This window comes from Maniola jurtina, chromosome Z, assembly GCF_905333055.1.
Source record: "Maniola jurtina chromosome Z, ilManJurt1.1, whole genome shotgun sequence".
Classification (NCBI taxonomy): domain Eukaryota; kingdom Metazoa; phylum Arthropoda; class Insecta; order Lepidoptera; family Nymphalidae; genus Maniola; species Maniola jurtina.
Genome location: NC_060058.1, coordinates 9,354,351 through 9,382,210, shown reverse-complemented (window position 1 = coordinate 9,382,210; position 27,860 = coordinate 9,354,351). Strand labels below are relative to the sequence as shown.

The 27,860-nt window shown below is 36.5% G+C and overlaps 1 protein-coding gene across 1 annotated transcript in view; it reads right to left on the bottom strand.

Annotated features, from left to right (window-relative positions):
• Nucleotides 1–27,639, bottom strand: part of LOC123880734 (transient receptor potential cation channel subfamily A member 1) — a 36,576-nt gene extending 8,937 nt beyond the window's left edge. Inside the window, exons 1-12 of the mRNA XM_045929031.1 lie at nt 27,528–27,639; nt 18,840–18,995; nt 9,544–9,700; nt 8,014–8,104; nt 6,252–6,321; nt 4,719–4,844; nt 3,445–3,741; nt 2,916–3,155; nt 2,377–2,484; nt 1,651–1,829; nt 895–1,174; nt 15–184 (exon numbers count right to left, since the gene is read on the bottom strand). Coding sequence (XP_045784987.1) covers nt 15–184; nt 895–1,174; nt 1,651–1,829; nt 2,377–2,484; nt 2,916–3,155; nt 3,445–3,741; nt 4,719–4,844; nt 6,252–6,321; nt 8,014–8,104; nt 9,544–9,700; nt 18,840–18,995; nt 27,528–27,563 — 1,910 coding nt within the window. The 5' untranslated portion in view covers nt 27,564–27,639. The remainder of the gene's footprint in view (nt 1–14; nt 185–894; nt 1,175–1,650; nt 1,830–2,376; nt 2,485–2,915; nt 3,156–3,444; nt 3,742–4,718; nt 4,845–6,251; nt 6,322–8,013; nt 8,105–9,543; nt 9,701–18,839; nt 18,996–27,527) is intronic.
• Nucleotides 27,640–27,860: the final 221 nt, after the last annotated feature.

The window sequence follows — 27,860 nt, the reverse complement described above, 5'->3', positions numbered from 1 at the left end:
TAGCTTTTCCTTACCTGTTTTCATGGGTAACCATAGCAAGTGCAGCGTCAGGGAACTTGTAATAGATGGCGTAGTCAATCGCGCTCATGTCTAACTTATTGTAACTAAGGCGACACCCCATAGATAGCAGCAGTGATATGGAATTAGGCCTGTTTTCCATCGTAGCCAAATGCAAAGGGGTGTTCTGGAAATCAAAATACATAATTATGTTCCAGACAAAATAATTAATCTGGTTATTATCTAATTGTAATAGTAGTTTATAAGATGATTCTGGCTAGATTTTAATCTAGATTAATGTTGATTTAGAATGCACTATATTGCAGCTATATAGAGAGGCATATTCGCCCAGCGAATAATCTCTTAAAATAAAGATTTAAAAAATAATAATAATAATAATAATAATAATACTAGTTATTGAAATATTATAATTTTATCTATTATTATTATCTAGCTAATTCAAAAAAGGGTATATTATAAATAAATAAAATATTATCTTTCTTTTAATTATAGTCTTTCTATCCACAGGAGTGATATGTAGAGCTTCTTCTACGCGCTACGCGAAACTACGCGGTGGCGTAGCACATGCAGTAGGTATTTGACAATCTTTAGCTCTCCGAGAAATAAATTGTAATGATTATTTCATTTTCTTTTTTTTAATAGAGGTTTTTTTTTATAACACGAATAAATTAAATAAATAAAAAATAACTTATTTAAAAACGGTTTGATCGATTTGGATAAAATTTTGTTTTTAGGTAATGTCTCACTTTTTAAGTTTATCTAGATAATTTATGCCGTTCCCGCGGAAATTCAAAGTCATACTAAAAAAAGCCTACGGAGGATCGTTTGCACTCAGGTACGGTTTACTTGGATGATAACCATTATTAATTTACTCACCCCATCTTTGTCTGCTTGGTCCAGTAAATGCGAATGAACAGAGTGCAATAGTTCAATAGTTTGAACGTATCCGCTCATTGCAGCTAGGTGTAGAGGGTTGCGCCCATTATGGTCTCTGTGTAGTAAAGCCCCGCGGTTCAGCAAAAGTTGAACCACTCTTGTATGCCCTTCTCGGGAGGCAATGTGCAGTGGAGTGAGGCCCTCGCCGTCACTCTCGTTTATTATGAAGGTGCCTTTATCAGAGTCTAGTAGTTGGTTGGCAATGTGGTAACGTCCATATCTGAAATTTCAGGTATAACTACTGGTTAAGTGAAGAACCTTTCTCATCATCTTTATCATAAATACATCGTCTATTAATGAGCACGATCTCCTCTCAGAATGAAAAGAGCTTAGGCTTAGGCCATAGTCATCACGCTGGCCAAGTGCGGGTTAACAGACTTTAGATGCCTTTGAGGACATTATGGAGAACTTTAAGGCATGCAGGTTTTCTGACGATGTTTTTCTTTATCGTTATTAATAATAATAACAGTAATATTAAATTTTTTTTAAACGTATATAACTCGGAAAAATTAGAAGTGCGTACCCAAAATCGAACCCTTGGCCACCCAAATAAATGGTGATAGCCCAGCGGTTAAGACGTTGAAGAACCTTGCTATTGAAATATATTTCAACAATCATTACAATGTTATGCTACTTTCCGGCGAAACATTGCCAATATTAGCATCCATAGCACTAATCAATAAAGTTTTATTTTACCTGGCAGCAAAATGCAAAGGGCTCTCGTTGTTATTGTTCTTCAGATTTATGCAAGCACCGAGTTTAATTAGACTTTCCAAGGACCTGATGTGGCCTTCTCGACTGGCATAATGTAGTGGCGAGCAGCCTTTGTTGTCTTTCTCATTTAGAAGATGTACCAGACTTTCTTCACAGCGTTTCTAAAAGAGATGATTTAGTTATATTGACATAGCATCCTCTGTTATAGCTTAATATTTGCTACTATCGTTCGTGCAATATTGAGTTATTTTTAAGATGCTAAATCGACCTTTCCAATGTAGATTCTAGTTACTCAAGCAATTTTCGGAAAGTATTTAATTTCAGACTGTTTAAATATCTTTTATGAAACCACATTAAGAAGAACTACGAAAGGTAAGGAGGCTTTGAAAATTAATGATGTAGCACTATGGTTAACTTTAGGTTCTACTTATACAAGTAGGTACGCTGGACCTGCGATTGCCGATCTGTTTTTGAATTAACTTGATTTTCGCCATTTTGGTGCTAAAAGTAAGCGCGTAATGTTAGTATAACATAATTATATATAGTATAGTTTCAATACGAAACTATTGTACACAAAGTGTCAATTTTTATCACCGGTACGCTCGGTCGGGTGCTTTGAATCGGCACAAAAAGTAATTGTCATACTTTGGTACGCACACCTCTTCTAGCGTACTTGTGTATGTCTGTTTAAGTGTGCTTAAGTCTTACCCTGCAAGTTGCAGCAAAATCTTCCAGTCGTCCACCATTCATTACAATAAGATGTAATACATTTCTGTCGTTTGTATCCTTCAATTCCACATCTGCGCCGAGACTTATCTGAAAAGGGATTTAAAAATATAGATATTATACTAGTATAGCTAAGAAGTACTCGTATATCGGTAACGAGTTAAGAACCTCTTTCATTTTAAGTTTGTTTATAATAACTCCTGTATAATGATTTTAAGGACTGTTATAAAAATGTTGCTTGATTCTTAAAAATCTTCCCCGATTAAATTCCGATGTTTTTCAGATCTTTACACATTGAAAAATATCTGGTAATGAAACGATGTTAGTCATGAGATGTTTATCAACACAGTTTAAATCATTAGTTATTTGACACAAAGTATCAATTTTAATTCCCGGTACGTTTGATGAGCCGCTTCGAATAGGCACAACAAATAACTGTCATTTTGTCATTTTGTATAGCAGACCTCTACACATACATACGTTAATTTCCGTGATTTTTCTATATAAATGAAAAAAATTACCAGAGTGTGAACAGTCCTCCATCCAGCCCTTGAGGCAGCCAACAACAACGGCGACCTTCTTTCCTTATCCAAAGGATTAATGTCGGAACCTTCGGCTATCAAATAGCTAACAATGTCAGGGTGGTCGAACATTGCAGCACAGTGTAGCGGCGTCATTCGCTGTACATCGCAAGATGTGAGACAAGCCATCTTTTCATCAGGTTGCATGTTGAACATTAGCTTGACGATTTCAAGAGCACCCTAAACGCAAATAAAATATATTTTATTATAGGCAAATTTGATAAAACAGGGCTAGATAAATATATTATCTTTTATTTACACGGGTACCGATTACTTACTCTAAAAAACATGGATTTAGAAACGAAATACTAGGTAGTATGATAATAGTTTGAAAGAAATGATCGACAAGATTTTTCAGTTTTTAATTTAATATTTCTTTTCACGTTTTAATTTAGATTTAAGCTTATTGTATAGAATCGTCAATTATTACTATACCTAATTCTGTAAATAAATATAAGTAAAGCAATACCTGTGAACAGGCCAGATGGACGGGAGTAGAAAAATCGTGCTGCTGGGTAGAAATCTTTGCTCCTGATCTTAAACACAATTCCACGGCCCTGATATCTCCTCCATGTACGGCGGAATGGAGAGGGACATTGCCTTCGTTGTCATAGAGGGATATCATTTGCTCACGAGTGCAACCCTTAGATTCACCCCATTGAAGAAAGACCTCCATAGTTCTAGACGACGCGTTCTTAGCGGCTTCGTGTATTGGATAGTAGCCGTTGTTGCACGGGCGCTTACATTGTGCGCCAAAATCTGTGATCTGCAAAGCGGTGTGATAAAATTTAACTACTCAGTCAGCGGAAAAACTTTAAATTCAAAAAGTTTTATTTTATCTACAATGTGGCCAACTACTCAATCTTCAAAAAAAACCAATTTAACCGGTTAATTTATTCTACAGGATATATTAGAGTGTGACCAAGAACTTTTTGACTTCTCCTCCTTCACCTTCTGTTATCATTGTACAGCAAGGCATTGCCAAGGTCTGCGCCCGTATGTGGTAGTCGAAATTGCACAGACACGTACAAAGCGATTTGCCTCCTCATTTCTAGTTCGAACCGCTAGGATATGGAACGCCCTTCCGGCATCATCAACATATAAATTTGTAAGGTTCCATAAAAATTATATCAATAGGAGTAATTTAAAAGTCTATCGCAAGGTGTGTTCAAATATACGTGAAGCTGAATGAAACTTTTTAAAAAGAAATCAATTTATAAAATCAATGAACAGTGTTAATAACAATAATGTTTGCATTTTGCGTCGCGCTAACGAATTAGTACCTAAGTACCTAGGTAGAACCAGATATGAAAATCAATGAATAAGAGTCAAAAGCCAGATAACAATTGAAATAATTTCGAACTTCTATTCGTTTGAACGACTTTTATTCGTTTGAACTTTTGAAGAATTATCGCAAAGAGATTATTGAGTCTACCGGAGGTTCAGAGATAGCTAGTAGTTATATTATCCAGCTAGGGTTTGCCCGCGACTTTGTCCATTTAATCTAATTTATAGCCTCGGGGATAATGTGCTCTACTGAAGCACTCGGGGATAATGTAGCTCTATCTATCAGTGAAAATTCTAAAAAAAAATCTGATCATTATTCTGGATATGACCCTTTGAGCTTCGCAACCCACTGAGCTGTGTCAGTTACTCTGGTCCTCTACGCATCTCCTTTGGTATAACTAATTTTGACCGCGTATAGAAACTCCACGTAATGAAACTCTATGAAATAAAACTCACCAATATTCGAGCACAAATGTCGTGATCGTGAATGGCAGCAAAATGTAACGCAGTACGTCCGTGCTCTCCTCCAAGGTCCACTTTGAACTGGCTTTTGTACTTCGCAAATACTTGTAGTACCGATACCTACCAAAAAATAAATTTAGTATCTAGCTCTTACACCCACGACCTTCCTTCACCTATACGTCCTTGCAATAGTATCTATTTTGAATGGAGATAAACTCACGAGTATTATAAAGAAATACTATATTTCAGGGCACCTCATTATATCTTCCAACATACAAAAGTTCAAAAATAATCCACTTGGCATTACAATCCACATCACGAAAGTGGCCACTTGTACATATTTAAAGAAAAATAAATGATTAAATATTGTCTGTCGGAAAACTTTGTGTTCCTATCCTATTAATGCATAGTTAACTTCGAATATAAAGTTGGTCGACCAATCTAATAAATAGTTATCTAATTTTAATACTGAAAATATTACAATACAACTAAAAGCTAGCCTTATCTTACTATTGTACAAATCATTATTTACTTAATTGTATTTTTTAACCCCCGAAGCCAACAGAGAGGTGTTATAAGTTTTTTGAACATAATATGTATCTGCATATCTATCTGTGGCATCGTAGAGCTCAAACAGATGGATCGATTAGAATGCTATGTCTTTTATTCGAAAACGTTTTTAATCCAGATGTTGTTAAGCTATGAATGATTAAAATCTTTGTAACCGTTTGAAAATTCATATCAGCTATTTTCTCAGCCAGTGTAGGGATATCAGTCATTCAACTGATATATTTTTTTTAACTTTATATCTGATTATCAATTATTCGCACCCGTCTTATGAGCTTGATTTCGACTACAATGCAATATTATGATGACATTGACCTAGAATGATTTAAAATTTTACTTTACGCTTATTATTAACCCCCGACCCAAAAAGAGGGGTGTTATAAGTTTGACGTGTGTATCTGTGTATCTGTGTATCTGTGTATCTGTGTATCTGTCTGTGGCATCGTAGCGCCTAAACGAATGAACCGATTTTAATTTAGTTTTTTTTGTTTGAAAGGTGGCTTGATCGAGAGTGTTCTTAGCTATAATCTAAAAAAATTGGTTCAGCCGTTTAAGAGTTATCAGCTCTTTTCTAGTTTTCTTGTAGAAAAGAAGGTTAGATAACCGTTAGGTTCATAATATTATGTCAATAGACAAATGTCAAGCTGTCAAGATGGACGTTGCCTAAATACATAATTATTTATTTGAAAATGATGTTTTGGAAAACTCAAATACTTTGGATCGTCGGGGGTGTTATAAATTTTTAATTTACACTTGTTTTAAGGTTTTAAAATCTAATCACTGAACAGTGTACAATCTAATTACTAAAACTATATACGTAATCTAATTACTGAACAAATAATGCCCACGTGGAATGGTGCAAGGAAAACTGGTTGCATTTTTAAATGTCATACTGAATCGCGGTGAGACGTTTCGTAAAAAGTTTGAGAACTGAATAATAAATGTATTGTACCAACTTACCTTGTTAAGTTCCGTGGCTAGATGTATGGGTGCTTGATTTTTCTCGTTCAAAGCGCTCGTGATTACATTCCTGAAAATTCAGGTACATTTTAGCTATTAAACCTTCGCGAATGGCCAATAGTTATTTAGAATGGACAACTCTGTCCACTCTGAATAGGAAATCCATAAAAACGCTTAGTTGTTCCTAATGTTTTTGAAATCTACCTCTACGTAATTTTCACGGTAGTGAAAATTATCTAAATCGCTTGATTGGTATTTGAGATAATCGCAAACACACGTACATACGGGTTATATGTACACACGAACACATGAATATAATTAATAAATAACCTCTTCTTTTTAAAAGTTGGTTATATATACTCGTATGTAACTTTCCCTAAACTTTTTAATTTTTTTTATAAATTTCAGCGTAAAGTGTCGTATATAATATGCGTATAAGAAGGGCATTGATATGAGAGTGAATTAGTGATTGCAAGGTTTTTCAATTATTTATTGATAGAGATAACTAGAAAGTATTTTATAGTCATAGCTCTCATTTCATCGAAACCCGCTAAGTCCTGATCACGCATACCTACTTATGTGTTAATAAAAATAGATGCAGGTCAATAACTTTCGTACTAAACTACGATTCTTTTGTGGTTACGGGAGTAAATAATAATGATGATATATGCACACGATTATTGATAGGATGGTAATTATACATCGATGATGGTAATTCCTAAAAGTAGCAAATTGTTGAACGAAGCTAAATAAAAATATTGAAATGTTAAACTGCTAAATAGGATTTTTATATTCAAGTTCGTGATGAGCGCAAGACTATGCAAAGCTCGGAATTCAGCTTTGGATGATTTTGGTTTTGAGTGAGCGTATGCTCCCAAGATGGTAATCTATGATGGCAAGATGGCATTGATGATGTAAGTAAAATGGACTCCTACTCTTTGCCGGCAACGATGCTATGAAGTGGTTGTAGAAGTGTAGAAGAACCCTGCATGAGATTTTCATTCGTTTCGTTTCAGAGTTACGGCTTAGGGTATCTTATGTCGCGAGGCCGTTACCATCGAAGGTGTGTGAAGATGTTTTGACTATTATAACGTTAGGATGTCTGACTTCTAATTCAAAGTGATTTCTAGAAAGCTGTTTGAGAAAGTGAACTATTGAGCTATATTAATAAGATTAAGATGGTCACTATGAAGGTCCTATTGCGTATGAGTTTAAACAAAAGCATGAATTTGTTCTATAGGATTGGCAAAGTTTAGAATCCAAGTTGGAGACTCGGGGTGGTGCGCGTAATACGTATATACGATTAGAGCAATAAACCTCTTAAATTTAGAGAAAGCTGTTTGAAGATAAGACTAATATAAGACAATTAAGGTCTCTAATGAGATCCACATCGCATACGAACCTCTTCTAGATGCTGGCTGGGTCCCACCTCAACTCATGGGCAAGAGTAGAGCTTGTTATAGCGGCACACCTTCGCTCGGAGCGAACGTCAGGAATGGAATGTCTTTTGACTCCAAGTTTTACGTCGTAACTTATACTCTCGTAAGTAGTAACATGTATATTACGTGGCAGGTCAAGATGGCAATCGGGAGGAGGGGAGGGGGGGGGGGGCGCCCCCGTGCTAATCCAGGGCGGACGGTTGAGTGTGGGTATGTGGGGCGCCCAACCCTCCCCCCCCCCTTCTTACCCGATTGCCATCTCAACCTGTCGCAAACCATAGTTTATGTAGTCACCCTAAGTGTAATTTTTAACTGGCACTTACTGTTGAAGAAGAAATTCTATTGCGTCCAAAGATTCATTTTCGACGGCTATGTGTAGTGGTGTGTTGCCAGCAAGGTCCGCTACGTTTAAATCTAGGAGAAATAAGAGTCATTTAATGATGGTGATGATAATGGTTAAACATTATTGAAGTATTAAATTCGTAAGACTTCTTATTTGTCTATTGTGACTTCCCCCAATTGGGCCAACCCATTGCTGCAGTAGAAAGATGTTTTGCTCGTCTTTTGTAAAAACACTGATAGAGATAGAAAGTTCCAACGCGTGCCAAATCTTCGTTATTTCATAAAAGCTGAAAGTTTCTCTGCGTATTGTCCCCAACACAGGGAGAAACGATCAGATGTAAAAAATCTTACGTCAAAGTATAAAGTCTAATTTTTTTATATTTTCTTGGGAATGGAATCACGTCATGTTCATCTAATTATTTCAAACAAGAGGATACCCGCGGCTTAGCCCGCGTGGATTTCAGTTTTTTGAATCCCGTAGGAACTCTTTAATTTTCCGGGATAAAAAGTAGCCTATGTCCTTCCCCGGGATGTATCCCAAGTTTGTACCAAATTTCATTAAAATCGATTCAGTGGTTGTGCCGTGAAAACGAAGCAGACAGACAAACAGACAGACAGACAGACTGATAGACAGATAGAGAGATAGACAGAAAGACAGACACGCTTTCGCATTTATAATATTAGTATAGATGATAATAAGTGAAATACCTAAGTAAGTAGTTATTATAAATACTAGAACTTAATTCAGTTTTTTGTAGCTGGCAAAGCACCAGTTCCGTACTTCGTCAAAAGGACAGCTATCGCGAAGGGCAGGCTATGCATAAGTAATGAATAAGCGTTTCACTCTTGCGACCTTACACAGTTTTGCAATTAGTCCTAGCAATATTTTAAGTACACGTATAAAACCAGTTCAAAAATTAAAAATGCTTTCCAAAAACAAGAGAAAACTGCACTGCATATTTATATATTTATCATTATCTTATACTTACAAGAAAACCTAAAATCACAATTTTTCGCCTTTACGAAAAACTATAAAAATATTATATTTAAAGGAAGTCAATAAATAAGTAGAGTTTTTATTTAAAAGATGCAAAGTAAAATAATTTATTATTAAATAAATTTTATGTCTAAGCTGAATCGCGTCATTCGCTTACTCGGTGATTATCAACAATGAAAGTCACCAAGCTCATTCGACATTTATTTTTAATCCATTGAAAGTTTGCTACAAAATATTATTTTTATATCGCTCAGTGAAGCAGCAACCAACCCATATTAATTGAGTTTAATAGCTTTTATTTAGTATAATCAATGCGTTTGTGAGCGGTTATCAAGACACACGGCTTGTTTGTCTTGATAGGTTCTAATTTGAATATCTGTAATAAATTTCCTAATACTTGCTGGACCAAGTTTCAGAGTAGGCTATAGCAGGTCAGGTTCTGTTTCGCCGTTACCTCGGGGAGGTTTTTGACTTTTCAAGGAATAAAAAGAGGGTAGTAAAGAATTGGATTCACCTCCACCATAGTTCTTTATGAAGTGCAGTATGTTAGTGTTATTCCGCGCCGCCGCTTGGTGTGCCGCTGTTCTGCCACGGGCATCTTTCACCGAGAGCCTTGAAGTGTCCATTAGATATAACCGCATGAAGTCCTCCACATTTCCGCTTTCAGCCGCCTGGAAGTATTAAAACGTTCAGTGACTTAAGAACTACAGAAATGACTTCGAGAACTTTCATGTGTGAACTTGGTGTTGTTAATGAGAGATAAAATAAAATAATAACAAGTGTAAATTAAAAATTTATAACATTACCGACAAGTGAAGGTTACAGTAACTAGAAAAGAGCTGATAACTTTTAAACAGCTGAACCGATTTTCTTAAATTATAGCTAAGAATAATCTCGATCAAGCCACCTTTCAAACAAAAACACCAAATTAAAATCGGTTCATTAGTTTAAGAGCTACGATGCCACAGACAGATACACAGATACACACGTCAAACTTATAACACCCCTCTTTTTGGGTCGGCGGTTAAATATAAAGGTGGCAGCGGTAGGATTCTCTGGATTCATGATTTTCCTAAACCTCACCTCAACCAGGTCCGAGTCAAGTGGTTCCGATGCAATGGTCAACAAGACACTGTACTTACTAATAAAATCATGCTATGATCCTATGGCAAGGAAAAGAACTATGATTTAGGCGACGAAAAATCGTGGTGTATGGAAGTCCCTACAAGACACCTATATCCAGCCGTGGATGTTTATCGGTCGTTGTTGATGATAGAGACGATATAAGTTAGCCACAAAAGTGTTTATTGACATTTAATCTTTCTAGAGCTTGCTACTTTTATTATAGAATTAAAATAACAGGAAAATATTTGTTACGAGGGTCTGAATGGATTAACCGAGTGGAGACAGTACAAGGCTGATATGAATTTTTACAACCGCAAGTACTTTACAGTGGCTCGTGAAAACAATAAAACGTTTTTACACACTGCATACATGATAGTCTAGTGACATGTGTAACAAAACGTAACGTACCTACTTAGTGTATTTTGAGTGTCAATTTAAGAAATTGTATCACTTTTGTTTACATGATAAAATGCATACATGATACCTTTTAATAGCGACACGTGTAACGAAACATATGGTCATTTACGTTGATATAGTTAGAAATTTTACAACAGTCTCAGTGTAACAATGAAAAATTACAGCTGCAAGTACTTCACAGTTGCACGTGGAAACAATAAAACGTTTTTACATATTGCATGCATGATAGTCTAGTGACACGTGTAACAAAATATAACCGTACCTATCTAATAGTATTTTGAGTGGTAATTTAAGAAATTGTATCACTTTTGTTTACATGATATGCATACATGTTACCTCTTAATAGTGACCTCTTAATACTTAGAAATTTTACAACAGTTACAGGGCATTAATGAAAAATTGCAGCTGCAGGTACTTCACAGTTGCACGTGGAAACAATACAAGTGTAAATTAAAAATTTATAACACCCCCGACAAGTGAAGGTTACCGTAACTAGAAAAGAGCTGATAACTTTAAAACGGCTGAACTGATTTTCTAAGATTATAGCTATCCAAAGTATCTGAGTTTTCCAAAACATCATTTTCAAATAAATAATTATGTATCTAGGGAACGTCCATCCCGACAGCTTGACATTTGTCAATTGACATAATATGTATTATAAACCTAACGGTTAGTTAACCTTCTTTTCTACAAGAAACTAGAAAAGAGCTGATAACTTTTAAATGGCTGAACCAATTTTTTTGGATTATAGCTAAGAACACTCTCGATCAAGCCACCTTTCAAACAAAAAAACTAAATTAAAATCGGTTCATTCGTTTAGGCGCTACGATGCCACAGACAGATACACAGATACACAGATACACACGTCAAACTTATAACACCCCTCTTTTTGGGTCGGGGGTTAAAAACATTTTTACATACTGCATACTTGATAGTCTAGTGACACGTGTAACAAAACATAACCGTACCTAATAGTATCTTGAGTGGCAATTTAAGAAATTGTATCACTTTCGTTTACACGACATGCATACATGATATCTCTTAGAGCGACACGTGTATCAAAACATGTAGTTACATAAGCTGAAATAGAAATTTTACAATAGTTTGTAGTGTAATAATGGAACATTACAGCTGCAAATACTTACTTTACAGTTGCACGTGGAAATAATAAAACATTTGACATATTGCATATATGATATTGGACTCAGAGCCCGCGCGGGCCAGACCTTCGTTATTTTATACTAGCTGATGTCCGCGACTTCGTTCGCGTGGATGTACGTTTTTTAAAAATCCCTTGGGAACTCTTTGATTTTCCGGGACAAAAAGTAGCCTATATGCTATTATCCAGGGTATAATCTATCTCCATTCTAAATTTCAGCCTAATCCGTCCAGTAGTTTTTGCGTGAAGGAGTAACAAACATACACACACATATATACACAAACTTTCGCCTTAATAATATTAAGTGTGAAAAGCTGAAAGTTTCTCTGCTTATTGTTCCTAACAAAAGGAGGAATAATCAGCGACTATGAAGTTTGGATCATGGTGGCTTAAGCAGATAACAGGTAACAAAGATGTATAAAATCTTACCTCAAATTGTCTTTTATAAAGTTTTCTTATATTTCGGAATACTCGAAATCACGTCATGCATTGCCAGACACTTGGTATGGTGGCAACCTCCTGCAAATGCAACCTGCCCGAGCCACCATGATCATTGGCATGCATGGCGCGATTTCTAATACTATTCCGAAGAAAATATTAAAAAAATAGACTTTATACTTTGAGGTTAGATTTTTTACAGCTTCATTCCCTGTCCAAACTTAACTTGATAGTCCAAACTTAAATATCCAACTTAATGGTCGCTGATCGTTCCTCCCTGTGTTAGGGACAATGCGCAGAGAAGCTTTCAGTTTCTATAAAATTACTTAGGTCTGGCCCTCACAGGGTCCCAGTCTATTAGTAGCGAATGTGTAATACGTTAAAATTTTCTACTTAAAAGTAGGAACCTATCGTCACTGGGTAAACTTCGAGCTAGAGACTAGAGCTAATAAAATTGATTTTTGATTGAAAATTGGGTGGACGAAGACCTGAACTTCTGGTTACATCATTAAAAAAAATGTGTTTTCATTTTCAAAGTAAGATAACTATACCAAGTGGGATATAATATGAAAGGGCTTTACCTATACATTCTGAAACAGATTTTTATTTATTTTCAGGCATTTATTTATCGTGCAAAATGACGGGAAAATACCCGTGTACGGAACCCATGGTGCGCGAGTCTGACTCGCACTTAGCCGATTTTTTTATAAAAAATATTGCAGTAAAAGCTTCAGTTTATTGCCACAGATACGAGTCAACGTTGTACGACAGCGTGGAAGCATGCCAACTGTACTGGCTACTGCAAAAACCTTGTAAGATACTTTACCGGGGTTAATTGCCGTTTCTGGCGCAGAGCTTTTAAATATTAGGTTTGTTAGAAGAACAAAGGATCTTTAAAAAAACTGTAATTTAAAAATGAAATACCATTACGTTTTAAGACGATGAAGAGGTATTTAATATTAAAATATAAGAATTTTTATTAAATGAAGGCGTAGAATCCAAAGTTGCTAGCGTGTGTCAGCAATATTCTAACCGCAAGTTAACACTGACTAAACATTGAGGTATATTAACACACCTAGTAGGTACATCCAAGTTCTTATTACGCTTTATTAGTCATCAAAACAGTTTATGAAATTCGCCACATACGACGATCTGTCAAACAAGTGTAAATGTAAATTAAAAATTTATAACACCCGCGACAAGTTAAGGTTACACTAACTAGAAAAGAGCTGAAAACTTTCAAACGGATGAACCGATTTTCTTGGATTATAGCTATGAACACTCTCGATCAAGTTACAATAAAATAAACAAAAATAAAATCAGTTCCTTAGCTTAGGAGCTACGATGCCACAGACACAGATACACAAGTCAAACTTATAACACCCCTCTTTTTGGGTCGGGGTTAACAATCACAGTGCAATTTCACGGTTAGATAGGTATACCTACCTATAAGTCGCTAATACAAAGTACACACAGGTTAAATAGGTACTGGATAAATCCGAGGTCGGAAGAAGCATATTTTCTTTTCTATAGTCAACCTGCGATAGGTAAGGTACCTAGTTTCTCATCAAGTCCGTCTTAATCGTCACTCGGCTTAGGATCGTCTTATATGAAAACTTGTAACGAAGCTCTGTTCTACATGTTAGGAAAACACGTCGTATTAACACGAATTTATTTTGCTGGTACTTAAGGCGATTAGTTAAAATTTATAGATCAAAGATGATCAATATTTTGTCTTGTTTGAAATGAAAATGCAATTGTAAGCAATAAAATAACTTATGGTATGGATGTCAGTTAGAAAACCTATCCTTGAATGCAAGATACTTTGCCCAATCTATTGCCCGAAAATATTGGGGAAATGAGGAGGTACTGATAAATCCAAGCTGAAAATTTGAATGGAAGGTTTTCAGTGTTTTTGATGGGACAGAAATCCAACGCGACCGGATAGGGATAGTAACTACATAGACATAATATGCGGATGACTTGGAGCTATCTTGTGTTCCGATTGTAATTTTGTAGATGTATACCAAAAATATATTAGTTAGTTATTTTTTGAATTTTTGACTAGCGATCTTTAATAATAATTTTATTAAAACAATATATTATCAAAATGGGACATAATTACTTACCTGATGAAAGATTTATAATAAGAACATCGCCTTCTAGATTATATATATTATATAGATTTCTATTATATATATATATATATATTATTAGGGCAGGAAGTTTAAAAATAAAAAGCTCAGGAAGCTTACGTTGATATTTTATTAAAATAGTTAGAGGTATAAAATTGTATGAGTCTTATTCCTTACTTAAATCCTTGGTATACCCATATTTTCTGCATTTGGTGCCTTTTTATTTCATCGAAGCTCATATTACCGCTTGGTTTGTGCAATTTGCGACAGTTTTCTTTGTTCTTTGTGAAACGACTCCTTAGAAAATAAAAATTTCTATATAAAAATGTAATACCGCAACTGGTGAATGGTATCTAACTGTTATGGCAGTAGGTACTTCCCTACGATATTGATCACAGATGTTTTTAAATTTTCATACAATTACCTACGCGATACATTTGATATACCTTTTCCCGAAGTTAGAAATATTAGCTATTTAAATTGATTTGTCAAGACGTTTTGTAAGTTACGCACTCATACAATCCGTGAAAATATGGATATAAAAAATCTCATATAATACTTACGTACTATTTCGATCTATGATTCAAATCCAAGCTATTCAGTGGACATCTTCGACATATTTACGTCATAGATCCGATTTGAATACGAGGCACATCCGAGATCTTCTCACGGATGGCGGAAGTCGGATCTGGTGCGTAGGTAAGCTACCATACAAATAGTTCTATGACTACTTCGGAACGTATTTTAACGGATTCGGATCGGATGAGTGTGTAACCGCCCCGAAGGACCAATGTAAGCCTTTTATATGATATAATGCATATTATATCATATAATTATTATACAAGACATTTCATTATTAAATAGAAAGCTATAACAGTAGGTACTTACTCTCACAGCGTACAAAACTATTAACACATTTCTTTGGGAAACTTAGTTACGCAGCGTGTTATGAAAGGACAATCAATAAATAAGGGATGTAAAGTTTTAACATTTATGAAACTGTTTCAATTAAAACGGGTAGGTACATGTTTGACGCAGTAAAATATTTAAATGTATTAAAAAATATCATTACATTATTATTATACAAACTCCTAACATAAGCTTTGTTTGAGGCAGCGATAGAAGAGCAAAGTGCGTTTAATAATATATTTCATTTAAAAAATACATTTCAGGTTTTGGTCATCTTGTAACGAACCAAAAATTCAAGAAAGTAGTTTTCGTAACAAAAAATAAACTAACCTCATTCAACTTGGATGCTGATATTGTTGGGAACGTGTTTGCTCGCCGAAACAGAAACATTCTTCAGTAAGCCAATAAAAATATAACCGCAACACTATAATGTCCATCCGTACTCTGCGATATAGATGTGATAATAGAGCAGTGAACAGTTAGAGTGCTCTTATCGAACAATCATAAAACATGAACCCATTACATTTGCTGACAAACTTTACGGATAATGTATTCTAATAGGTAGGTACTTGAGTATCATTTTGATGATAGATAGAGTAGGTTCGTTAAATATGTATAAGTTCACTTAGTTGACATAACTTCGCACGGGTAGTGTTAAAATCTAAAATATGAATAGGTAACCATCTTTATATATAAAAATCAATGTTTGTGTGTTTGTACCCTATAGGCGGCTAAACCACTGATCAGATTTTTACACTTTGGTAGGGTGTTCGAGGACGCTCGAGATGGTTCCTGGTTCGTGATTTTTTGCAAGGATATAGTTAAAGAGAGTGACATAGGCTATCTATTTTATTATTCCGGAAAAAAGAGTTCCCACGGGATTTTGGACGGACGGAATTAGAAACGATGAGTGAAGAAAAAGATCACACTATCACACTAATATTATAAAGGCGAAAGTTTGTATGTGTGTGTGTGTGTGTGTGTGTGTGTGTATGTTTGTTACTCCTTCACGCAAAAACTACTGAACGGATTGGGCTGAAATTTAGAATGGACATAGATTATATCCTGGATTAGCACATAGGCTACTTTTTATCCCGGAAAATCGAAGAGTTCCCACGGGATTTTTAAAAAACCTACATCCACGCGAACGAAGTCGCGGGCATCAGCTAGTAATATTATAAAGGCGAAAGTTTGTATGTGTGTGTGTGTGTGTATGTTTGTTACTCCTTCACGCTAAAACTACTGGACGGATTGGGCTGAAATTTAGAATGGAGATAGATTATAATCTGGATTAGCACATAGGCTACTTTTTATCCCGGAAAATCAAAGAGTTCCCAAGGGATTTTTAAAAAACTACATCCACGCGAACGAAGTCGCGGGCATCAGCTAGTAATTCATAAAACGAATCTGTTTTACCTGTGCGTGTGGTACCTGGGACACAATTTAGCTAGGTATGTCCGAGAAACAGGTTAGCCGCTGAATTCAGTTTGGCTGGGGAGCGTTCAGGAAGTTTCGAGATGACTTGTCGTCCCAAATTCCTCAGCGCTAAGAAGACCAAAGTTTTCGAACAGTGCGTGTTGCCAGTCATGACATATTGATTCGAGAGATTGTCGCTAACTAGAGGCCTCATAAGAAAGCTCAGACTTATTCGGCGGATGAAGAAAGCTATGCTTGAAGTTTACCTCACCATTTATGATTATTCACATATATGTGAACATGTTTAACGAACACGTTACCTCAAGACCCGTCACCGTCGGCAATGTCAGCATCGAAGTTGTTCAGGAATATAACTACCTCGGCCAGATTATAAAATTCGGTAGAAACAACTTCGACAAGGAGGCTGACAGAAGAATCCAGCTGGGCTGGGCAGCATTTTCAAAGCTACGTCAGGTCTTCGAATCGTCGATACCGCAAAGCCTTAAGACTAAGGTCTTCAATGAGTGTGTCCTACCTGTGATGACGTATGGAGCAGAAACGTGGACACTGATAGTTGGCCTCGTCCACAAACTAAAAGTCGCTCAGCGCGCTATGGAGCGAGCTATGTTGGGTATTACTCTTAGGGATAAAATCCGGAACGAGGAAATTCGCAGGAGAACAAAAGCGACCGACATAGCTCAAAGGATTAGCAAGCTGAAGTGGCAATGGGCAGGCCATGTCTGTCGCAGAACCGACGGCCGTTGGGGCAGACGTGTTCTGGAGTGGAGACCGCGTACCGGTAAGCGCAGTGTGGGACGACCTCCAGCCCGCTGGACCGATGACCTGAAGAAGGTGGCGGGGAGCGGGTGGATGAGGAAGGCGGAGGACCGTGTTTGGTGGCGCGCTCTTGGAAAGGCCTTTGTCCAGCAGTGGACGCTTACAGGCTGATGGATGGATGGATGGATGGATGTGAACAATCATAAATGATGAGAACCAGTTACTTACCAGAGTAACCGACATAGCTCACTGGATTGCAAAGCTGAAGTGGGATTGTTAGGGCACATAGTTCGAAACACCGATAGATGTTGTGACCCTCAGGTGCTAGAAGGGTGACCTCGCACCGGAAAGTGTACGGGACGGCTGTAAAAGTCTCCACTAGGTGGACACGCGATATCAAATGAGTGGCAGGGAGCCGCTAGATTCAGCCGGCGCAAGACCGGTGTGTGGAAGTCCCTAAAGAGACCTATGTCCAGCAGTGGACGGCTATCGGTTGATAATGATAATGATGATGAGTATTGATTGATAAGTATAACAGTTACAAATGCTCATATCGTTATCAACGAGTAAACACGCATTAACAGGGCTCTCTCCGTCACTTACTCCATACAATCGTAGTTCCAATTTCATTTGAATATTAAGCAACCAAAGTCCATGAAATTTTGCAGACATATTCTAGAAACTAATATCTATGCCTGTGGTGTTTTAGATTTTTTTTTAAATATGTAGTTTTAAGATTATAGGGGCTCAAAGATTTGTATGTAAATTTTTAAGACCGCGTAACTTTGAAACCGAATATTTTAACAGAAATCTGGAAAACCACAGGCCTAGATATTAATTCCTAGAAAATTTCTGCAAAATTTCATGGACTTTGGTTGCTTAGTATTTAAATAAAATTGGAACTACGTTTGTATGGAGCAGGTGACGGAGAGACCCCTCTTGTAATGATAAAAGTTGCAAAACTGTAAGCTTCTCATGGACGGTTAGAATATAATTGTATGAAGGACGAATCAGATTGGCGAGAAAAACTCACCAAAATTAAAGTTTTGTCATAGCTGGCTGTGTTTTTAAACATACTGTACCTTGGTTAAAATATCTGCTCCATTAATCATTATTACTAATTATTATGATTGTAGACTGCTTTCCGTGAGAAATGATTTTGTTCTGACGGAATTGATAGACGTAGAATATTTAGTACGGCCCATTGGCCATTGACATAAATAACAACACGACTGCCCAAAAAGGAGGGTAATATTTTTAGTATGTGAGTTTCTTTATTCAACCATAACTCCTAAATGCTTGAATAGATTTGGATATATGATATTGTTACTATCCTTACGTCAAGTAACACTGGTTATAATTTTTTTCAAATCAATATGCCAGGGCAGTAATATTATTAATTATTTTTCTTGTACTACCTACTAAAAAACTTACCCTCAGTATCCTGTAAGGGCTTTCAGCTAAAAGGCACACCTCTCCTGAGTTAACTCTCTCATTGCCTTGGTTGGGAAGCATAACCTGCATCTCTCCACCAGGGTCTGCCTTCGCATGCGGTTCTCTCCGGTGTCCGCTAAGAGTCCAGAGCCAGCCCTAACAACAAATAAAATTTTAATAAAAATCATAAAGTTAATTTCAAGTAAAAAGAGCGCTAGACTGCCGCAATAAATAATCTCTGTGTCGAATTATCCACCCGCCATTGCGTTGCACTGCGGCCCGATGCAGTGCAACTTTAAAGTCATAGCACACATATCAATTAGAAAAGGGATCCGCCGTCCAGTATTCTTTGTCTGAAACTCCTAACACTTAGGTGTGCTATAACCTTTACTGAGTGATTTTCATATAAAACGTATGAAAGTGATGCAGGGGGAGTTTTGTAATGTGCACAAGCCTTTAGATTATCTTTCCGCTTTCAGTCAGAGGTACCTAACTAGAGTGCTTCAACAATTAGGTAACTAGAAAATAGAAATATAATAAATAGTTCAACGGGTGAGGCCCTCAATTACGACTTGTGGTCATAATAATTACTTTAGGGAGGAAGCATGCACATTCCAGCTCTAAGAAATTCGCTTTTTTAATGAAAAAAGCTAATTCTGCCTTGCAATATTTGTAGTTTGTGATACGAGAAGGAAAATCAAGTGGAATATAGCAGATTATAAGGTGCAGAAAGAGATTCTTGTGCAGAAATATAACATTAATAAATATAAGGTGGTTTTACGAGCCTTTTCAGTCTACCGTCAACAGAAGGTTTTCCACTATTGAAATATTTCTGCATAGGAAGTAATATCTCTCCAGTTATATCTATTGCATTCCATCCATTTTTTTAATCTACAATGGAGCTGGTGTATCCGTGTCAGACAAAAGTCTCCTAAAAATGACGATACTAAATTTTTTTTTTTTAATTTAAGTGTAGACTAGCGCTTGGCTGCAATTAGACTGCTGGTAAGTGAAGCTGCAGCTTAAGATGGAGCGCGCTTGCCTAGAAGACGCCTATTCACTCATGACTTATTCGTTTATTATTTATTATTTATATTATTCGTCTACCGTAATCATCTGCAAGTCTGCTATAATTTTGAGTGAGCGAGACGTGCGACGTTTTCTACGTATTCTGCATGTTTTTTAACAGGGCTCTCTCCGTCACTCGTTTCATACAATCGTAGTTCCAATTTCATTTGAATATTAAGCAACCAAAGTCCATGAAATTTTGCAGACATATTCTAGAAACTAATATCTGTGTCTGTGGTGTTTTAGATTTTTCTAAAAATATGTAGTTTTAAAATTACAGGGGCTCAAAGATTTGTATGAAAATTTTAAGACCGCGTAACTTTGAAACCGAATATTTTAACAGAAATCTGGAAAACCACAGACATAGATATTAGTTTCTAGAATATGTCTGCAAAATTTCATGGACTTTGGTTGCTTAGTATTCAAATGAAATTGGAACTACGATTGTATGAAATGGTATGAAACGAGTGACGGAGAGAGCCCTCTTAAGATGGAGCGCGCTTGCCTAGAAGATGCTTATTCACTCTTGACTTAATTCGTCTACCGTAATCATCTGCAAGTCTGCTATAATTTTGAGTGAGCGAGACGTGCGACGTTTTCTACGTATTCTGCATGTTTTTTAACAGGGCTCTCTCCGTCACTCGTTTCATACAATCGTAGTTCCAATTTCATTTGAATATTAAGCAACCAAAGTCCATGAAATTTTGTAGACATATTCTAGAAACTAATATCTGTGTCTGTGGTGTTTTAGATTTTTCTAAAAATATGTAGTTTTAAAATTACAGGGGCTCAAAGATTTGTATGTAAATTTTAAAGACCGCGTAACTTTGAAACCGAATATTTTAACAGAAATCTGGAAAACCACAGACATAGATCAGGGGGCACGGCAGTGCCCCCGCCAAGACGAGTATTAGTTTCTAGAATATGTCTGCAAAATTTCATGGACTTTGGTTGCTTAATATTCAAATGAAATTGGAACTATGATTGTATGAAACGAGTGACGGAGAGAGCCCTCTTAAAGCTATGATCGTGACTAAGTAATGTTCCTCTTTCTAATATAGGCGTTTCCGCTAACTAATTATAAAGCATGTGCTAGGAGTAGGTACGACAATTAGTGCAATGGGTGGGGTTTAAACCACTGACCTTTCGTAATTCAGTCCACTTCTTAAACATTGATCTATTGAGGCTCAATAATTCACGTATTTTGCAATCAGCTCATAATGTTAGATTCAGCTTGAGTTGTATACTTATATTACATACTTATGTAAATACAAGCATCAGGGCAAAACTAGGTATTTATGTTTCGTGTAAACTGTGAAGGTTGTCAGTTACCCCTGGGACTACGGGTATGTACGGGTATGTATTAGTTCTGAAATACTATTCAGGCAATGAAAGAAGTCACTAATAGTTGAATGAAATTAACTATAGCTATCTAAAGGATCTATATATTATTATTGTTTTGGCCACATACTATGTATACTGTTTTGTTGTGTATGTTGTATTCACTGTTATGGGCACTTCATTTTGTAACTAGTAAATGACAAAAATATTATAAAAATAATATTTAGGATTAGTTTTTGTGCTAAAATAGTTTATGAACTTCGATTACACTAATATTATAAAGGCGAAAGTTTGTGTGTATGTAGGTATGTGTGTGTGTATGTTTGTCACTCTTTCACGCAAAAACTACTGGAAGGATTTGGCTGAAATTTAGAATGGAAATGGATTACACTCTGGATTAGCACAGGCTACCTTTTATCCCGGAAAATCAAAGAGTTTCCACGGGATTTAAAAAAACCTATATCCACGCAAACGAAGTCACGGGCATCAAATAAATAATACGAAAGCGAATGTTGATGATAAGATAAAGATATAGGTACGTAACTTACGTATTGTATCGTATCGTATTTGTATTATATTAGGTACCTACATAGATAGGAGTTATAGATCAAGATTAAATACACTTTTCAAGAAACCCAAATTGATCCTATCAAGAATAGAGAATTTTATGAAGCATGGTTTTTAATCCGTGAAATTATCTTTTCCTACTTGACATGGATGCAAGAATACAAACATACAAAACATAAATTGTTCCTCTATAACTCACTCCCTAGAGCACTGTCTGTGAGTTGTATGATAAGATCGAATATACGCGTTGACTTGCCAACCTGATAGCGTTTATTCTCGCATGTGTGAACAACATCAATTAGACAAGAAATCCCTCAAGGTTCCAAATGATACTTTCTAGTAGGTATGCTGCGCCAATATTATTATCTTCTACGTAAATGAATGAACAGGTGCCTATTTAGGTATGTTTGATAATGCTAAAAATGGGAAAATTTTTAATTACGTGGAGTATGAAGGGATACAATTCGAAATAGTTATAAAATTATAAATAGTGTGGGATAGGTGCACCACAAATAAACTTTTGTGTTTGTCTCACATTTACTTCAGAATAGTAGGAAGAACTGCAAGCGAAACCCAGTTAAACAAAGTAAGTATTTATTCAATGGATTTTACCGGAATCTCCCAGACTAAATATAATCTTTTATGTCCCTGATAAGAAAACTGTTAAAACTTATTAACGAGAGAAGCAACAAGAACGTTTTACTAACAAGCTTCTCGGCTAACAAAAGAGAACCCTAATGACCAGCGTAGCCTTTACATTTAATCGTCTCCTGAAAGACAATGTGTGAACTGCGAATTTGCTGACGATTGGTAAGTCGTCAAGATTAACGTTTGATGAAAAACAAGTAGGTACACCATTTAGTGAACCCTCTATTTTTTCATAATTGCATTAAGCCCTGGTCTCTCCGTCACTCGCTCCATACAAACGTAGTTCCAATTTCATTTGAATATTAAGCAACCAAAGTCCATGAAATTTTGCAGACATATTCTAGAAACTAATATCTATGCCTGTGGTTTTCCAGATTTCTGTTAAAATATTCGGCTTCTAAGTTACGCAGTCTTAATAATTCACATACAAATCTTTGAGCCCCAAATTTTAAAACTACATATTTTTAGAAAAATCTAAAACACCACAGGCACAGATATTAGTTTCTAGAATATGTCTGCAAAATTTCATGGACTTTGGTTGCTTAATATTCAAATGAAATTGGAACTACGATTGTATGAAGCGAGTGACGGAGAGAGCCCTGTTAACGTTTGATGAAAAACAAGTACACCATTTAGTGAACACTCTATTTTTTTATTATTGCATTAATCAGATACTTTACAGGGTGTCTAACATCCATTTTTAATGCCCAAAGGTGGTAAAACATTATAGTTTTAGTAGCACTGAAGTAAAAACCACTTTAGGAGCAAATGTTTTTTAACCGACTTCAAAAAAGGAGGAGGTTCTGAATTCATCGGAATCTTTTTTTTTATTAAATCTCTTTACTGTTTCGTAATGTATTTTCCTGATTTGGAAGGACCTTAATTGAAAATACTTGTATTATGTTCTGCGTGCGTTACTGTGTGACTCACGCGCCACCTACTTTACGTTGATTTTACCTTATTGTTATATGTATACTTAGTGGATACTTAGTGGATCCACGCCTGCCGCCGGTTGAACCGTCGGCCGAACTGGTGGATCTACGAATACTGTTCTAGTAAAGTTAATATTTAAAAATAGAAGGTAATATTAAACGGGCACCTTTAATTTGGACCCCAATTTATGAGTATGAGCCGAGGCTCGTAAAGTTAGTTATTACCTTCGGAGTATGACGCCACTCTTTTTGAGAGACTCTCGAGAGAGACTCGGCGGTATAGGTTTTTAAGTAAGTTGATTATGTGAGTGATAAATAATACTAAGCATTATGAACTGTTTCAACATACATGGAAAGGTAGGTACTAGCCCAGTTGCTGAAGGATATCGTGGAAGGGCTAACCCTTGCAAGAACATACTAAGAAGAAATAATTATTTTAATAATGAATTGCTATTCTTACCACCGTTCCACGCGGCCATTATTTGTATAGTAAATAAATGATGCTAGTTTTTAGTTGAATATTGTAACATTTCACATTTTCCACGTATTTCAGCCAAGGTAATAAATGTCATTTTTAACACCCGACCCAAAAAGAGGGGTGTTATAAGCTTGACGTGTGCATCTGTGTATCTGCCTGTGGCATCGTAGCTCCTAAACTAATGAACCGATTTTAAATTAGTCTGCTTTTGTTTGAAAGGTGGCTTGATCGAGTGTTCTTAGCTATAATCCAAGAAAATTGGTTCAGACGTTTGAAAGTTATCAGCTCTTTTCTAGTTACTGTAACCTTCACTTGCCGGGGATGTTATAAATTTTTCTTTATTTCTAAACTGGTGATGCAACATAATTGAGTCACTCACAGACGCATATCGCTAGAGAATATATTTATTATTTTATAGATATTATTAAATTAGTCTATCTTCCTAGAAAAGCTTGTTATTTACGCTCGCTATGTGTGATATATTTTTTAATTTTACAACCTTTATCATATCACATGAACTATAAAAGTACGATGAAGGGTAATAATGTAGAGCAATAAACTGGGATAAATAAACAACTAATATTGACTTACATTATTTTGTAGGATCCATATTACAGTCCATATTACACTACAACGAGTATTTATTTGTCCAAGACTACAGCTTGCTAATATAACAGAACGTAGATGCAAATAAAATTAAATAACTTTATTATTTTAATACCTATAGGATAAAGTGTGCCCTTATACTACGTAATTTGTCTGGACTCTACCGCCCCTCTACCACCAAGGAAAAAGGTGTTTTCGAAAATCCTTAAAATTGTTACGCCTTGTAAAACATTACAGTGTATTGTAAATGATAATTGCTAAGCTTAACGATGGTTGAAAATTCTATTAACCAACAATTTGCATCGTTAAAGCTATTAATTAATTTACGTAAACGACAATAGCGCAATTAACAAAAGTTAGAACAATTTTCATCACGGAATATTTAATCAAATTATTCACCATCATTAGTTTCCTTCTTTAGGCTGAAGCTCAGAAGGTTAGGCAACTGTTGCGATCATGTGCTATGTAAGTAGCAAGATAGCTTAAGATCAATTGATGATTTCTATGATGATTGTTGGCTCAGTGATGAGCGCTGTAATCTCTTCAGCGGGTGTTCCCGGATTAGATACTGGCAGCGGTCTGGAATTAGGTTTTTTAAAAATCCCGTGGGAACTCTTTGATTTTCCGGGATAAAAGTAGCCTATGTCCTTCCCCGGAACGTAAGCTATCTCCGTACCAAATTACATCCAAATCAATTAATATGTTGGGCCGTGGAAAGCTAGCAGACCGACAGAAAGACAGAGAGACACACTTTCGCATTTATAATATTAGTGTGGATATTTATTGGGAACAACGAAATACTGTAAGCGTTGGCAACCTTATTTGGTCGGCATCCAATCTGCTCGCACGAAAAGTTTTTGTTCAATGTTTCTGATACGGACCGCTAAGGTTGGAAATAGCTTCCAACGACCGGGTTTCCTGCTACTTACAACTTAAGTACCGTCAAGACAAGAGTAGAAAGGCATCTTTTAGCATATGACCGTTGTCAAGTAGGTACAAGCCAAAAAAATTCTAAGCTGGTCTTGCTTTGTCGAAGGAGATTGCACATCTAGCTATAACCAAAGTCCGGAGGGAGCCAAGCGGTGTATTCCAGTTCAATGTCGCCTAGAAACCGATTGTTGTAGTTTTAATTAAAACTGCCATACACCGCTTAATTGGAACGTTGGAAACATTACTTACGATCAAGTGACATCACAGTTAGGGGCCACTGACCTCTACTAATACAAGTACACTGGACTTGCGATTGCCGACCTATTTTTGAAGTTTTGGTAACTTTATTTTGCCATTTTGCTGCTAATAGAAGCTGTATACCCACTGCAAACTAAATTGTTAGTAATGAGATATCATTATTTATAATTCCCGGTAAGTTCAGTGGGTGGTTCGAATCCGTACAAAGAATAACTGTTATTTTTATAACCTTTCGCAACGTAATACCTACTTGTATATTATATCCACTTCAGTGTTGAAGCGAGTTAACTAAGTAGTTTATCGAATAAAAAGTAGAATTTAATTTACTTACTAACATTTTTTTGTTCAAATAAACGTCTGAAAAATCTTCTGCGTAAAACAAATCTTTAAGAATTAAACTTCAAAACTATCGTGATGTTAAAAATGCAATAACGCCAGGGTAACGTGAAAGTGGAGTGTCAGGTGCCGCGGCCGTGTTTACACTTCAATAGCTTGGAGTGGAAATATGTGAACTTGAATAGCATTCTTTGGTAGAAAATCTTTTGAACTTAAATTCTTGGTGTAAATCCCACAAAATTTATGTTCCTATGGGATTTTTCGAAAGCTAAATCTAAGCGCACAAGATTATGGACATCATATATAATATATTTTTATCCGATACCTGACTTTACCTACATGCCCCTACAAGATTGTAGTTTAAGTTTTAAGGTCACTTACACGACACAGCTCCCGCGCGGTAAAAGAATAAACACTCAAATGTAGTATAGAAGCAGGCGTTATTTTGTGGAAGTCCATGACATACAAGGAACCAAATGCTTAATTTGCTAATCTGTATGGTGCAATATGCGACATGTACCGCCCGCCCTCCCACTGATAAACATGCAGGAAAAGCCAGCCACCAAGCAAGCGACACGCACCACCACCACAAATAAACATTCAAATATGGGCTTAAAGTCGTACAATGTACAATGTACATACATTTTACAGTGACAACATACAATTGCAAACAACGCGCAGCAAGCTACTCGTAGCTTGCCGCAATCTATCCACTCGATGGTTGACGTCTCGCTTAGCACACGCTCGAGCGGCCCACGCCTCAACAGTGTGCGGAGCGGGCCACTCGAGCTGTTGTAAAGTGCGCAGTAAGGAGACGCCGTACTCCTAGCTATCATAGCGTGGACAGCGAACTTTCTGCTAGCTGTCGGCGTGGACAACTAGCAGTCACTTCGATTTGAGGCGGAGTCGTGCGTGTGTGGTGTGGAAACGGTACCTATCGTGTAAATGAGCTACGACTTTAACGCTTCAATAACTGCTGTCAATAAGTTAGTATATTGTTCAACAAGGGACTAAAATGAGCCATATCATACGACACGTTTGCCTCTCTTGCTCTCGCACGACTATGGAATCGAGAATGGACGGGATTTAAGTACCAGCTCAGCACTAAAAATCACTGAAACTCGATTCTTAACTCGGGACTCCCTAGTTTTTACTTTGATTGCTAGGAAATGAAACAGTGATACGCGAACGCAACCTTAAGGTGAGATCACTCTCATACTTCACCTCTTCTGGTCAATACGTATGCTCTAGCCATACATCGATATTTAACCCACCGCGCAGGTGTAAGGTCGGAGACCTTGTGATGTGACACCAACAGTATCTTACATGAATAAAATACCTCAGGCACTATACTAATTTCCATACAACACTTTTATGCCCAAGAGTAAAAAGCAGTTTTAGTCCGCTTACACATACAGAAGAAATTTGCGAGTATGACAAGTGAAAAGCTTTTTATTATGAAACTAGAGACATCTATTAGTTGAAGATGATCGTATCGGTAAGGTATTCCATAGTAATACTTACCATGAGTCCCCTCTTTCTGGGCATAGCGTCGTACATCTGAGAGACAACCTGCAACGGGGGCGCGTCCCCGTCAGCTGTTGCCACTATGGCAGGCCCGTTACTCCGAGTCACACTATTTACTCGTTCTCTCTTCGATCGAAAGGGCCACATGCTCGGACTAAGTCTGCACCTGCATTCAAAAGAAACAATTGCAAAGATTTGCCATTTTGTTGCTGTTGTTGATAATGACGAATATTCATCTTTGTCCTCAAAGTAAGACACGTAAATCTTGTGCTAGGAATGGATTCGTCAATAATGCAACCGCCGAATTTTCGAATTTCAGCCCACCAAAAA